Genomic DNA, 14115 nt, shown 5'->3' with positions numbered 1-14115 from the left:
GTTCATCTTGTTCGCTGGCTATTTTCCCAGTTTCTTGACACGCCTGCCTTCTTGGAGCTCACAGACTTGTGGGGGAATGAATCAACCAGAAACCTGTATAATATATTGTCAAGTAGTAATAAGTGTTATAAAATATAAAGAGTAAGAGGATAGAGAAGGGGGGTTTCGGGGGAGGAAAACTTGTTCCAGGTGGTTGGTTGGTGGGAATGAGGGGAAAGCAAACTGGCCTGAAGGAACTGAGGAGGGAGTGAGTGTTCATCTGGGAAATTAGGATCCCTATGTTAAGCTGCTACATATCGTTCTGTTTTGTTGACAACATGGCGTATGATGCATATCGTGCAATTTGCCCGACTAATCATTTTTTTATTATGAACAAGTCTTTGTGCAGATCCTTGCGTATAGTAAGCATTACCACTTTAGATACACTTTTATGTTAACTGGTTTTGGGATCACTGTACATGTCCCACTTGGCTCTCGATCCTCTCTTACCTCATGGTATGTAAGCTGGGGATAGGGTTGCAGCTGGGTCTGAGGCTACTCCAGGTCTCAGGCTGCTGAGGATCAATGTGTTTGCCTGCTTACTTACCTGCAGGCCCAGCCGGGTGCAGGCAGGGAGCAGCTGATTCAATTGCACATGTTGGAAGGCAAAGCGTAGATTACTGTGATGAATGTGGTCCGGGCCTCGGTGTGATGAGTCATTCTCCTGATTGCTTAATCAGGGTTTCTGTAAACAAGGAGAGAGCATAGTCACCCATTACTCTTTCAGGGCCCAATGTTACCTCGACACTTTGCAGCAAGCACAGAGCAGGGCGTGGTGATCGTCGTAATGAGGACGGTAGTGGTCACAGTGGCCCACATCCTGCCAGGCAGTCTGGTGGGTAAGGGATTTACCTGCAGTATGTTCATTTAGTCTTCACAACTCCGTTCCCGTTATCATTCCCGTATTACAAGGCAAGTGAACTGAGGCTAGGGAAAAAAATTTTTTTAAATATATTTTATTGACTTTTTTACAGAGAGAGGGATAGAGAGTTAGAAACATCAATGAGAGAGAATCATTGATCAGCTGCCTCTTGCACACCCCCCACTGGGGATGTGCCCACAACCAAGGTACATGCCCTTGACCGGAATCGAACCTGGGACCTTTCAGTCCACAGACCGATGCTCTATCCAACTGAGCCAAACCAGTTTCGGCGAGGCTGGTAAAAATTTTAACTACATCGCCAAGGCTAAACTGATACTCGGGACTGGGATTTGTGTTTCTGTTTTGTGACAGTGATAAAACCTATGTCCTTAACTAAAGACACACACACACACACACACACACACACACACACACACACCCCACCCCCGTTGTCCTTCTCCCTGCACTCCCTCTCGCAGCCTCTCTCCCTCTTCTGGGAAGACGATGATCCCGCTGGGGATTAGCACTGGCTGGTTTAGGTGGTTTGGAAAGGAGAGAAGGTTCAGGTCGTTCCTTCTGTTTAAACACACTGTTCTCTGAAGCAGCCTGCAGGGCTCTGACGGGAGAGGACGGCGAGCAGACTGGAAATGTGTCCCTCCTACCTGTCCTGGTGCTTCGGACGCCATTACCAGCCAGGGGTGCCGTGAGGACGGAGAAGCTCCGCCTGCCTGTGCCCTCGCCGAAACGGGAGCTTGTTTATGGCATCGAGCATTTAAAGTGACTTTCTTTAAATGAAATAGCGCGTGTTAAAGTATCTTTTAAAAGTTGACAGTGCATTTAACGATTGTATGGAGTGTCTCCGTCAGCAACAACTTGGCTATATGCTATGCTCTAAGTCTAATGGAAAGTCTGAACATGTGTGCCTTGAGTTTTTATATAAAGTTTATATGTATATGTTCATACATGTAAATTTATATATATATATATATATATATATATATATATATATATATATATATATATATATCTGTGTATACACGCACACACTCAAATCTAAATTTTCAGTCATTTTCCCAAAGAAAAAAACATTGTTCTCAATTCAGTTTAAAAAAAGGAGGGGAGATGGGGCTCTTTTCAAAACCATTGCCGTAAAATACTATGGCCTTTCCTAATCTGCGGAGTTTATTGACTATTTCACCATTATAGGTACTTTGTTTCTCTAGAATGAGGAACTCAATACGTGCTGAATTGGATCAATATAAAAATTTATGAACAATGCAGGCCTTGTCAGGAGCTCTTTACTCCTGTTCATGTCACTCTCTGTGGGAGTGGCTGCCTCGGGGATCACATCAGTAGTTAGTGCACGCTGAAATATTCATGTCCTCTGATTAGCAGGATTTAATTGTTACATCTTCGTCTCCTTCATGATGTGTCATTAGAATGCAGCCCACCTTGAAATGTAAGTGGAGGCTGCCGGTTTATGGCAGTGTCTTTATTTTGCCTGTGTTCCTCTACAAATAACCTTGTATGCACATGTAATTCTGGTTTCCCTTGGAATTAACTCATGAAGTTATTTGTTAGTGGAAAATACCAAGTTATTTATTCCTATTGGCAACTATTGTATTATAATATTTGTATAGTAAAATTTTAAATATATATAATATTCTCCTATTTAGATGTTTTTATTTCTTTAGGATCTATTAACTAAAGTGAGCTTTCCTCCCATGTAGTTTAATTAGTAAAATTAAGAGCTTTTTCACCTCCACTGTGACATTTTCCTCTTTAACTTTCCCTCAGAGGTTATGTAAGTAGCTGGAGATTAATTTTTCTTTGATTCCTTCCTGGATCTGATAGCAGCTGAATGGTCTTCTATTTCTCAAAAATATTGGAAGTTTTAAATAATACCATTCCCCCCACCCCCATTCTAATTTTGCATTTCTGCTTTTCTCTCTTGTAAAAGGAACCTCTGAAACCTTACCTTCTCAGCGGTTTCACAGGCATCTGCAAGGACCTGGGAAGTGCTATGATATTCTGCTGCAAAGCATGAGGCATAGTGGTTATGAACCAGCTCAGGGGTTAGATGTACCCAGGCTTTCGTTCTAGCTCTGCCACTTACTGAACTTCTAAGCTTTTAAGTTTACTGAACTTCTAAGCTTCAATTCCTACCTCTTTGAATTGGGGTTGAATAGTAGCCAGTTCATAAGGCTATGTGAATAATGATTGAGAAAGTGTTACATGCTTTGTATAGCAGCTAGCACTCATGTGCTAGCCATTATTATTTCCAGTAAATTTATGTGATTTGTTTTTTATTTTATTTTTTAATATATACACATTTTTTATTGATTTCAGAGAGGAATAAAAAGTGGAAGAGAGAGAGAGAGAGAACCATCAGTGATGAGAGAGAATTATTGATCAGCTGCCTCCTACATGCTCCCTTCTGGGGATTGAGCCCGTAACCCAGGCATGTGCCCTGACTGGGAACTGAACCATGACCTCCTAGTTCATAGGTTGACTCCAAACCATTGAGCCAGACTTATTTTTAGAGGAGCAGATGGGGTGGGATTGAGGGTTATCTGCAAATCCCACAACAGCCAGTCTTGGTGCCTCCCATCCTTGAGAGTCACCGCCTTCCTTGGGAGTCATCTCCCAGCCATTTACTTGAGGCAAGGAAAGAGCGGCTTCAGGCGGGCCCTAGGGCTGGTGGTGTGGCTGCTTTGTGATCACATTGGCACCATCCCCCATATCAGGCCCCCTTGGATGGGGTCCATTTTTCTTACAGGGACCCCACCCACTTGAAGGAACCCTAGAATGCTGCTTTCAACAACTGAACTTAGCGGAGGTTCACAGAGTACATCGGGGAGAGCTGAGCTCTCACTGTAATCACTGGCAAAGGAAAAGACAAAAGCTGCTGCTTTCGGAGCTGGTCTAGGGCTGCAAAGAGTGGTTTGCGCGCAGTGAGCAATCTCGTGGATGATATTTAATGAGTTTCAGGTTTCAAGGTTATGAGCAGCCTTTCTTGAAATACTACCCAGCAGGTGCCCCCAGCAGGACTTCTGGCAGCAAATAGGAATGTCCAGTCCTGGAAGCCGTCGGACAGGCCTGGTTGTGTCCATCTGGCAGGGAGCGCTCCCCTTTTGCCAGGGATTTTGTTCTTGTGTGTCTGAGTGAGAGCCTCTGGGCTGGCGGGAGCCTTGGAGAGGAAGCTGAGTGAGGCTGTTTTCTCGTGTGCAGATGCCTGTGGCTCTTTCCAAGGACGAGGCTGGATGTCTACAGTCACTCGCTCCCCGGAGCTCCCGGGTGCCATATGGGAGAGGGGGAGCCTGTGAACGGGGCAGAGGAAACCGGAATGTGATGAGCTTTGTTTCTCTGGGTCTGTTTCATGTCTTTACAGCGAGGGAAGTGGACTAGACGTTCTCGGATTTCTTCTGCGGTGATAAGATGGTGTAAGATTGTCGTGTGCTTTCAGTTCCAGGGGGAAGAACTTTGATCAGTTGTACATGGCAAAGCTTCCTCGTGCGATGAGCTTCCGCAGACCCTTTCCGGGGCCAGTGGGCAAAGAAAGTATGCAAAGGACAAAACTCAGGGTGGGGCCATTGGGTACAAACCCTTCTTAAAAGGATGAAAAAGCACAGGAAATTGAAGAGAACGTCCCAGATACACACTGAGCTAAGCTAACTGCCAAGCCCCAGCTTCATCCCTGCTACGGGAGGCTCTCCCTGCTCCCTCCCTCCATACCCTGCTTTTCCCCACCCCTGCCGGTGCCCACAGCCGACCTCCCACCCCTCATCCTTCGTCCTTCCCACGTACATGCCCTCGCACACACACCCTACAAGCATGGGAGAGCTGTGACATGTTGAGTTGGAAGTGCTAGTGAGCACACAGCAGAGATTAGAGCACGGAGTATGTGTATGTTAATATTTATTCTACTGTTTATTAGTTTTCTGCTTTCTGGCTGATCTCCTATTCATCCTCTGGGTCTCGGTTTCCTCATTTGTCAGGAGGTAATTATACCTATCTTCCCAGCATTGTGGTGAGGATTACATGAGACAGTTAGCCCAAGCGCCCGGTACCCATTAAACATTAAGCCAGTGGTCACTATTAATGTTGTGGTTTTTATTATTACTACGGAGTTGACTAGAATCCTCAAAATGTTCCGAGAGGCTGGCACGGGGTTTTGACACTGCCTTTCTTCTGCCGGGCTCTTCAGCTGATGGGATCTGGTAAAGAGGAGGAAGCACTTAGCGTAGAACCTGCCAAGAGTATGTGTTTGGTAAAGTTCAGTTGCATTTGTTTCTTCGCCTTTAACAAAGAGAACAGTTCACGTGGTGAAAGAAGTTGGCACTACCCATTGTCACCACTCAAGCATGAGCAACATTGTGTATCCCCTGTACCTGGAGGGCAAGAGGCTGGTTCAGGACAGAGTGGTCATCGTTTGGCTGGGCGGAAACAGAGGTTCCCCAATAGAGAATGGCATGGCTCACGGGAGTGCCATTCAGGTAGCCAGGTCAGGTGGAGGAGAAAGAAAGAGAACGGGCACCCCTTGCCCTGGCTGAGCTTGTCTGCCAAGAGCGCGGGAAGGCGGGCTCAGCCATCACACCCCGGCGCCCTGTGGAGACTCGGGGTGAACCCGTTCCTCTGTCTCAGCTGTGGCTGTGGAAGCCAGTGGTCCCACTGACGGCTGTTAAAGAGCAGACCAAAGCCTCAGAAAGACGAGCAAACTGGTGGACTTAGAGTTTGACAGCCTCAATTCAGGTCCTGGGTCCCAGTCACCAACTGTGATCCTGGGGGAAAGGACTTGGGGCCTCAGCGAACTGGGATTCTTGGCTTCCCTGCAGACTGCGGAGCTGTGGGGTTAAAGGTGAAGATCCCATGGGGTGATGCACGGGAGAGTGCCAAGCGAACAGGACTGCCAGCACGTGTTTGCTGTTCTTGCTGCTGGTAGAGTGAGGTGGGGGAGCACATTATCACCGACAATACACAGTGATGCTCTCGAGAGCTAACCAGAGTCCCTGAGCCGCTGGCTTAGAGGGGCAGCTTAAAAAGTGTGAAGCCCTTTGTCTCATGGCTAATGTGTTATAGGAAAGACGTCTGTGTCCGTGGCCCAGGAGGAGCCGACGGGAGAGGCCATCAGAAAGGCACTGCTGGCTTCTCACCTGGGCCCACGCAGCTGACACTATCTGTCAGGGCCTTGAACAATGAAATATTAGACAAGTAATGTTTCATCCAAAAATAACGACCATTTTGACAGTTATCTTGCAGCCCAATTTCCAGGTTGTTTGGAACCTGGAATTATGAAGCAGGGCTGAAAACAGCCAGGGAATTAGTGCTTCTGTCTCTAGACATGAGGTGAGCACGGATTTATACCCTTCATGCACTGGTCTCCAATTTGTATAGAATATGTCACGGTCCTATCCCAACCTTGCTTAGACCTCGGATTAAAATTTCACAGAGAATGGAGAGCCTTGCCCATCATCTCCTTAAGATAAGCCTTAGAACTTCAGTAGAAACCAGCACAGCAGCTCCCGCCTCTGGGGCCCGTGTGATACCCACCAGGAAGGAAGGGACTCTCAGACAGGACTGTGTTACATACTCATCTGAATGTTCCTCTCACTCCCTGGGTGGGGCTTAGTCTGAGAAGACTGTTGACCTAAAACACGGTTGGAAAAGAGGAACACTCACCTGGTCCCAACACCATGCTGGTCCCTCTGTGGATGCTGTCTCATTTGACTTTATAGCAGCCCTGTAACAAAGCAATTAAATAAACTGTCCAAAGACAACCCACCACTAAGTGGCATAAATGAGATTTGAGCCCAGGCTTATCTGATTCCTTATAAATGAGGATTAAATCAACTTCATTTGCCAGAGTACCTCAACATAATATTGGTCTATACCCGTGGTCGGCAAACTGCGGCTCGCAATCCACATGCTGCTCTTTGGCCCCTTTTGTGTGGCTCTTCCACAAAATACCACGGCCTGGGTGAGTCTATTTTGAAGAAGTGGCATTAGAAGAAGTTTAAGTTTAAAAAATTGGCTCTCAAAAGAAATTTCGATGGTTGTACTGTTGCTATTTGGCTCTGTTGTCCAATGAGTTTGCCGACCACTGGTCTATACAACAGAGGTCTGTTTCTCGTGTCCTGTTGAAGACGTCTGGAGTTAGGCAGTCCAAAGACGACAGGCTGGCTCTACAAAACAGTTAGGGAATCAGGCACCTTTCGGCTCCCCGGAAGGTGACCTCATCTTTATGAAGCAAGATGGCTGCTCCATCCATCACATTAATATACCAAGCAAGGAAGAGAAAAAGGGCAGGCCCTCCTTCAAAAACATTTTCCCAGAACTCCCACATAATGTTCTGCTTACATCTTATTGGCCAGTGCTTTGTCACATGTCCATATCTAGCTCCAACTGCAAGGGAGGCTGAAAACTGGGACATTGTAGCTGAACTGCTGTATAACCAATTAAAAATCAAGGTCTTGTTCCTGAGCACGAAGAGAGATGTGTGTTGGGAAGGAGAAGAGCCCTGACTCCAAATGTGATATATTTTCTTCCTCTTTGGTTAATGAAACAGCTTCATGTAATGGTACTTCATAGTTCATATGTCTGAAGCTCTAACTCAAGTTGGAGGTCATTTCAGAAACCAAAATATAGGTAACTACATCCCCCCAAATGATATACCATATGTAATTTTCTTATTATAGATATTGTCAATTTTGGTAAATTTATCTTTCCTGATATTTAAATCCACTTTCACTGCTTTTAAAAATTACCCAGAAAGAACTTTATACTTATGTTTTAATGCCTATCTTGACATTACACAGGTCCCCATCATACTACTTGTACCACCGCCCACCCTCTCTAGCTTATGAATTTGCAGAGATACCACCAGCTCTGGCAGGATGAGCGGATGAGACCCAAAAGGAAGGGGAGGGGGAGAGGAGAGGCTAGTCAGCTTTTGATTGCCGAATTATTGGCAAGGTGGGACCAGGACAGCTGCTGACCTGAGATTCACAGGGAGTGGGGAGCAACCTTGTGGTGGGAACTTAACTTATCTGTGTCCACTCACCAGGTGGTAAACGAGGGGCCCGTCAGCTCGATTCCAAGCAACAGGTCTTGTGACTTCTGAGCCAACTTTTCCCCCCATCTCTCCCATCCTCTGTAGTTATGGCTTCTGCTGAGTAATTGGCAATAACATTAGGGACATGTGTGTATTCTACCTCATTTTTAAAGTTTTACCTTCTATCAGAAAAGCTGGTGGGTGGGGAGGAAGATACAGCAAGGAAGGAACATAACCCTTTTCAATTTTTCCGCTACAGCTTGTATGTGCAGAAAACACAATCACAACCCTTTTGCTTAATACAAAAGCCTCTTTCTCTTTTGAAAATAATTAAGCATCCAAAAATAGTTTGAAACTACCCAGAGGCCACCACTAAACTTTAGAGTGTCATCTTTCTGGTTTATTTTTTTTATTACATTTTCATATTTTTAATAATTAGAGGGAAATATTTAAAGTAAAAATTTTATTCTCATAGAAAAACCCTGAAAATTACTTTCACATCATCATATAGTGAGGAAAGGGCACTGGTGGCCTTGATTCTGATGTTAACTTATCCCTGGGACCTTGAGGAAGCTAGTTACCTCTGGGTTTCAGACACTCGCCTGCAGATGTGGAAGTGGGAGAGGTCAAGAACCAAGGCCTTTTCCTCACTAGACGTTGGTGTTACGGCATATGAGACCGTCTACAACAGTTAATGCGGGATTGCGGAGCTGGCATCAAATCCAGATGTTTCTTAATTTGGGGTCCATGAATATTTCCAGAGTGTGTTATCACCATAATTAGGTGGAACACATGCACGAACCCCCAATTTTTACTCTTGTCGAAGAAAGGTCCTTCCCATTAATGAGATTTTTAAGGAATCTGTGACCTGAGGAAGGTGAGGAACCACTGGTCTACTCTCACTCTATGGACAGGCCCCTTCCATCAGGGAGGTGAAGGGACCTGCCCCAGATGCTCATCCTATGGATCTTCCTGCCAATCTGGAGAGCAGTGCTCTCTCTCCTCCATGGCAGTGACCCATCCTGGGTGCCCGCTGCTGTGCACTGTGATGGAAATAGCTCCTCCAGTGTCTCCCCATCTGGCCCAGTTCACAAAGGCGTGTACAGCCTCCTCTGGCATCTTTTTTCCCTAATCCTCCCCCAGCCCCTTCCTGCAACCCTTCCCCAGAAGTCAGAGAGGAGATGTTTTAAAGGAGGAAAAGGCTGACACAGTCCAGGCCTCGTTCCCACTCCTTTATTTCTGAAAGAACATCTCAGCTCTCTGTGTAGTTTATCCTTCTCGCCAGAAGTGATGTGGAAAACCTTCTCCCAAGACCTGGCATAACAGCACCGGGGTGCAGTGTCTGACGCTGGAGGAAAATCCTCAGATTGACAGTTCATGGGCGGAGGGTCGCCCCAGTTGCAAAGGGAGTGGATTGTGTTCCACTCCACTGTACGGGAAGCAGAACAGCCTCAGAAAGATTGCACAATGGGAACACTGTGGCATTTGTGCTGAGAATTCATCAGACAGAACCTCGTGTGTGAAACCCTCAGTGACCTTTCGGGGCGGCCCTAGCCCTCCATGAGAAGGCAAATGCCGCCAGATGGCCTGACATTTCCTTAACTTCAAACATTCCTGATTTCACGTCGGCTATTGATCTATTGGTTTGCAGCCCCGATGCAATTAGGTGAAGTCACTTTCATTGCTGTTACAGTCTAACAGAAACTACTGTTTTGAAGTTCCAGTGTCTGCCCTGTATTTCTTTCTCCCTCTCTCATAACACCACCCCCTCCCCAAAGCCTGCTAGCCAACAGCATGCAGTGTAGATGGTGCCAGCTGCAGAAAAGGGCATTTTACTAAACCTGAAATTAAAATCTTCAGAGTTGAACTATGTACTGTTGTACTGCGTCCATTTTTAAAGATCACATTTATTTGTTCACTCCTTACTTTAAGTCCCTGTTGGCAAAGCTACAAAACACACACACATACACACACACAAAAAAAAAAAATCTAAAGAAGGAGGGTTTGTTGATTGTAGTCAGTCACCCAAATGTAACATGGAACTGATCTAGGGAATGGGCTGAACTCCACCTGGAATTGATGCAGACAGATGAGAAGTGGGGACTCGGCAAAGGTTGAAAGGTGGCATTGCTCCGGGATTAGTGTTTGGAATGGATCTCAGGGCTGGTCCCGGCCATTGGCCCTGGAAGCCCGAGCAGGCAGGTGCGTGGCAGGTGCACCTGCAGCTGGAGCTCGGTGTTCAGAACTTGAACGTCGAGCACCTGAGATCCTGGCAGTGCTCGGTGCCGCTTGTTCCTCTGGCGAAGGATATTCTTTCTGGCTCCGGTTAACCTGAGCGAATTGGCCAGGGAAAGGTATCTGGATGGATTCTTGGTTGGCCTGCTCATAGCATAATTTATCAGAGTCTGGTTGCTGCTCCTCTGAGAGGACCTGCCAGTGCAAAAGCATCTGGTCAGTCTAGTCCGGCTGGGGGACACGGAGGAGGAATGAGCTGGCAAAAAACCAACAGGCAACTGTAGGAGGAGGCCATCTGAAGAAATGAGCTCTCCTATTTTTTTTTATTAAAACTCAGCCCCAGGGGAGGGAGGGATGGGTGGAGGTGGAAGAGGGCATAGAGGTGATAAATAGTGATGGAAAAAATTATTAAATTAAATTACTTTTTTTTTTTAACTCAGCTCTTTGGTCTATCTGCTGTTTGCAGAGCAATGTGGGTGATTGAGTTGCAACAAACATTTGAATTGCCCAATTCAGCATATGCATGTTTTTTCCAAAAGTAGAAGCTAATTCTGTTCCGCCTTATCCTTCTCATGTTGAAAATCAGGCAGCCCCACACCAGCTCTTAATATCATCCTTGCTGTGGAACTCAGGGGAAGCCCCTAAAATGAGAAGCTTTGCTCTCCATCCTGACTGGACCTTCCAAAATTGGGTCTCACTGCCCGCATACAACAGTTTTCTCCTGTTACATTTAGGGCGGTCCTACAACCCAGCTTCCTGTAAGACATCTGATTTATGTCTGGTGTCCCCTGAGATTAATAAGCCCCGAAGCATCCCGTTGGAGATGGAACATTTTTTACTGGTATATGATCACACTAATTACAGGGAAGGAAAGGAAGGAAATGAGTTTCTGCTGAAGGCTCTAACCTTGTGCTTCTTTCTTTCTGTCACCGCAGCTCCACTTGGCAGCCCTGGCATCACTCAAGGGAGACATAGTGGAGCTTAATAAACGGCTGCAGCAAACAGAGCGGGAACGGGACCTTCTGGAAAAGAAATTGGCCAAGGCACAGGTAAGGGACCGGAAAGACTTTTAACTCTTTTTATTGTGGGATAAAATGTAGGTATAGACATTCCCACAAAACAAATTATAGGTTAACTAGAAGCCCAGCGCACAAAATTCATGCACTCAGGGAGGGCCCTCAGCCCAGCCTGCGCCCTCCCACAGTCTGGGAGCCCTCAGGGGATGTCCGGCTGCTGGCTTAGTGCTGCTGTGGAGGCAGGAGAGGCTCCCGCCACCACTGCTGCACTCCCCAGCTGTAAAACCCAGCTTCTGGCTGAGAGGTGCTCCCCCTGTGGGAGCGCACTGACCACCAGGGGGGCAGCTCCTGCATTGAGCGTTTGCCCCCTGGTAGTCAGTATACATCATAGTGACTGGTCGTTCCACTGTTCGGTCGATTTGCATATTAGCCTTTTGTTATACAGGATGAGCAAACATGCTCATAACCACTGTCCAGGCCAAGAAATAGCACTTGCCAGTCATCCAATTCCACTTTCCCTCCCACCAAGGTGACTCCTACCATGACTTTTTATAATCATACTCGAGGCCTGATGCGCGAAAATTCATGCAAGAGTAGGCCTTCCTTCCCCCAGCTGCCAGCAGTGGCTTCCCTCCAGCACCTGGGACCCAGGTTTCCCTCCTCCAGCCATCATCAGGCACCCGGGACCCAGGCTGGCTTCCCTCCGGCCCTGGCTTCGTCAGGAAGGACATCCAGAATGACGTCTGGAAGACATCTGGTCTAATTAGTATATTACCCTTTTATTATTATAGATTTTCTGTTTCTTTACAGTTTTCCACTGAAGTCTATAGACAGTAGAGTTTAGTCTTAATCCATTTAAAAACTGTTTCCATTGAATCTCTTCATCTTCATGTTTTTCCTCTGTTCTTTGTTTGCCTTATAATTAATCTGTTAAAAATCAGCCACTTGACCTATGGTTGCCCACAATCTGGATGCTGATGATTGCACACTCAGTGCAGCCCCACACGTGCCTCTGTCCCCTGTTTCTCCTGCAAATTAGCTGGCTGCAGAGGCTCAGTCAGATCATGTCCAGACCCTTGGCATGGCTTTAGAGGGCACTTGTTTTTTCACTGGGCAGCATATAATGTCTGGTTGTCTTGCTTTCAGTAATGTTAGCAGCTATTCACACTCAGTGCCTAAGTTCATTGATTCATGAGGATTTATAAATCATTATATTTTAGTTCTGACCATTTCTTTTTTAGTTATTCTTTCTTGTTTACTAACTGCTTTCAAGAGACAATGTCCATCATGTATGATTTATTAAAACAATGATATAGTTCCTAGAGGAAAAGCAGAATTAATGCTTTATTCTTTTAATTTACTTAACATTTTTCAAGGTAATGAATTAATTAACTATGATTTACTGAAAGTACCTAATTATTTTTTCAAATATTGTTATGAATTTATAGATTTAAACATATTTGGGTTTCAATTCATTATAATTATTTTCCTTGCAGAAACTCAAATTACAGTAAGAACCTCTTCAACTTGGTTTCGGAGTCTTTTGACATGAGCCTAATAGTTGTTCCAGGTTCACCTCGTACATTTTTTGCCCCAAACTTGGAATAAACCATTCTCCAAGTAGCCCTCATTTCACTCAAGGAAAATGGTATTTCAAGACCACAATGTGGGTGCTAAGGGTGTTTGTTGCTTCTAGATTGGTTCTTGTTTTTACAGACAGCCAGGAAATTATATAATAGAAATTTTATATAATATATATATATATTAGCATAACTCCTATGGTATTTTATCTTAAAATTCATTTATACCGTATTTTCTGGCGTATAAGAACCCCCTAATTTTACAGTTAAAACATAGGTTTAGGCCTATATTCGCTATATAAGACTACCCCCCACTTCAAAGAAAAGACTTACTTTGCCGTCAAGATCAGCAGGTAATTTTTGTGCAATTTTGGTCTTTTGCCCCTGATTTTCAGTTGACTTTTTTTCAAAAAAGTCGTCTTATACGCCGGAAAATACGGTTTGTAAATTTTATATATATAAATAAATTTTAAGATAAAATACCATAGGAGTTATGCTAATTGCACCTATTCAAATTGGGGGGAAATGAATTGCCCTATTCAACTTCCATATTTTCCAAAGGTAAAAGTTAATTTAGTTCTGCCTTACCCTTACTTCTTTCATTGAGAATCAGGCAGCCCCACACCAGCCCTGAACCATTGACCTTGCTGAGTTACTCAAAGAAGACTACAGAGTACTTTTATTTAGCTTCTTCTGTATTTTATCTTTCTTTCTTTTCATACTTAGAATCCTGGTTCTTAAAGTTACAGAGGAATTAGAATATTTCATAATTACTTATTTGTTTTATTCCATATTATATACAAACAGGCTCAGGATAATATTAGCATGCCCATAAAAAATATAATTACTGAGAAGTATTTTTTAAAATGTTGTCATTATGCTCTCCTCATTTCCCCAATTTTTTGCCATTGTACTGCATCCACACTCCTGACGATGGCCATTGCAGCCTGTCCTCCCTCCCTTTCAGTCCTCAACAAGGAACTATAAGTTTCATGTTGACCAGGTCGATGTCACTCCTCTGCTTTTAGATTCCTCGGGGAGGACTCATTAAAATAATCTTCTCCGAGTCCTTGCTTGCTAATAACAGTGTGTCGGTGCCCTTCATACTTGAAAGGCATTTTTGCTGAATAGAAAGCCCTTGGCTCATCTTTTCTTTACTTGAATATGTTTTTTTAATTCTCTTTTGGCAGACAGCATTGCTCTCAAAGTCGATAATTATAATACAACTTTCTTTTCCCTCACAAGACATTTACTTATTCTAGATGTCCATAGCATTTTATTTCATTTCTTTTTATTTAAGTCCAGTAATTGTACTAGAGCAATTCGTAATCT

At 44.8% G+C, this 14115-nt stretch overlaps 1 protein-coding gene across 3 annotated transcripts in view; it reads left to right on the top strand.

Annotated features, from left to right (window-relative positions):
- Nucleotides 1-14115, top strand: part of MCC (MCC regulator of WNT signaling pathway) — a 227172-nt gene that overhangs the window by 127697 nt on the left and 85360 nt on the right. For all 3 annotated transcript variants that reach the window (XM_084882827.1, XM_084882829.1, XM_084882828.1), the window contains exon 2: nt 11123-11236. In XM_084882827.1, the coding sequence (XP_084738953.1) occupies nt 11123-11236 (114 nt within the window). The remainder of the gene's footprint in view (nt 1-11122; nt 11237-14115) is intronic.

Source organism: Pipistrellus hanaki, assembly GCF_964339955.1.
Source record: "Pipistrellus hanaki genome assembly, chromosome: 4".
NCBI classification, from domain to species: Eukaryota; Metazoa; Chordata; class Mammalia; order Chiroptera; family Vespertilionidae; genus Pipistrellus; species Pipistrellus hanaki.
The sequence above is the reverse complement of the archived record's forward strand: the minus strand, read 5'-3'. Positions and strand labels throughout refer to the sequence as shown.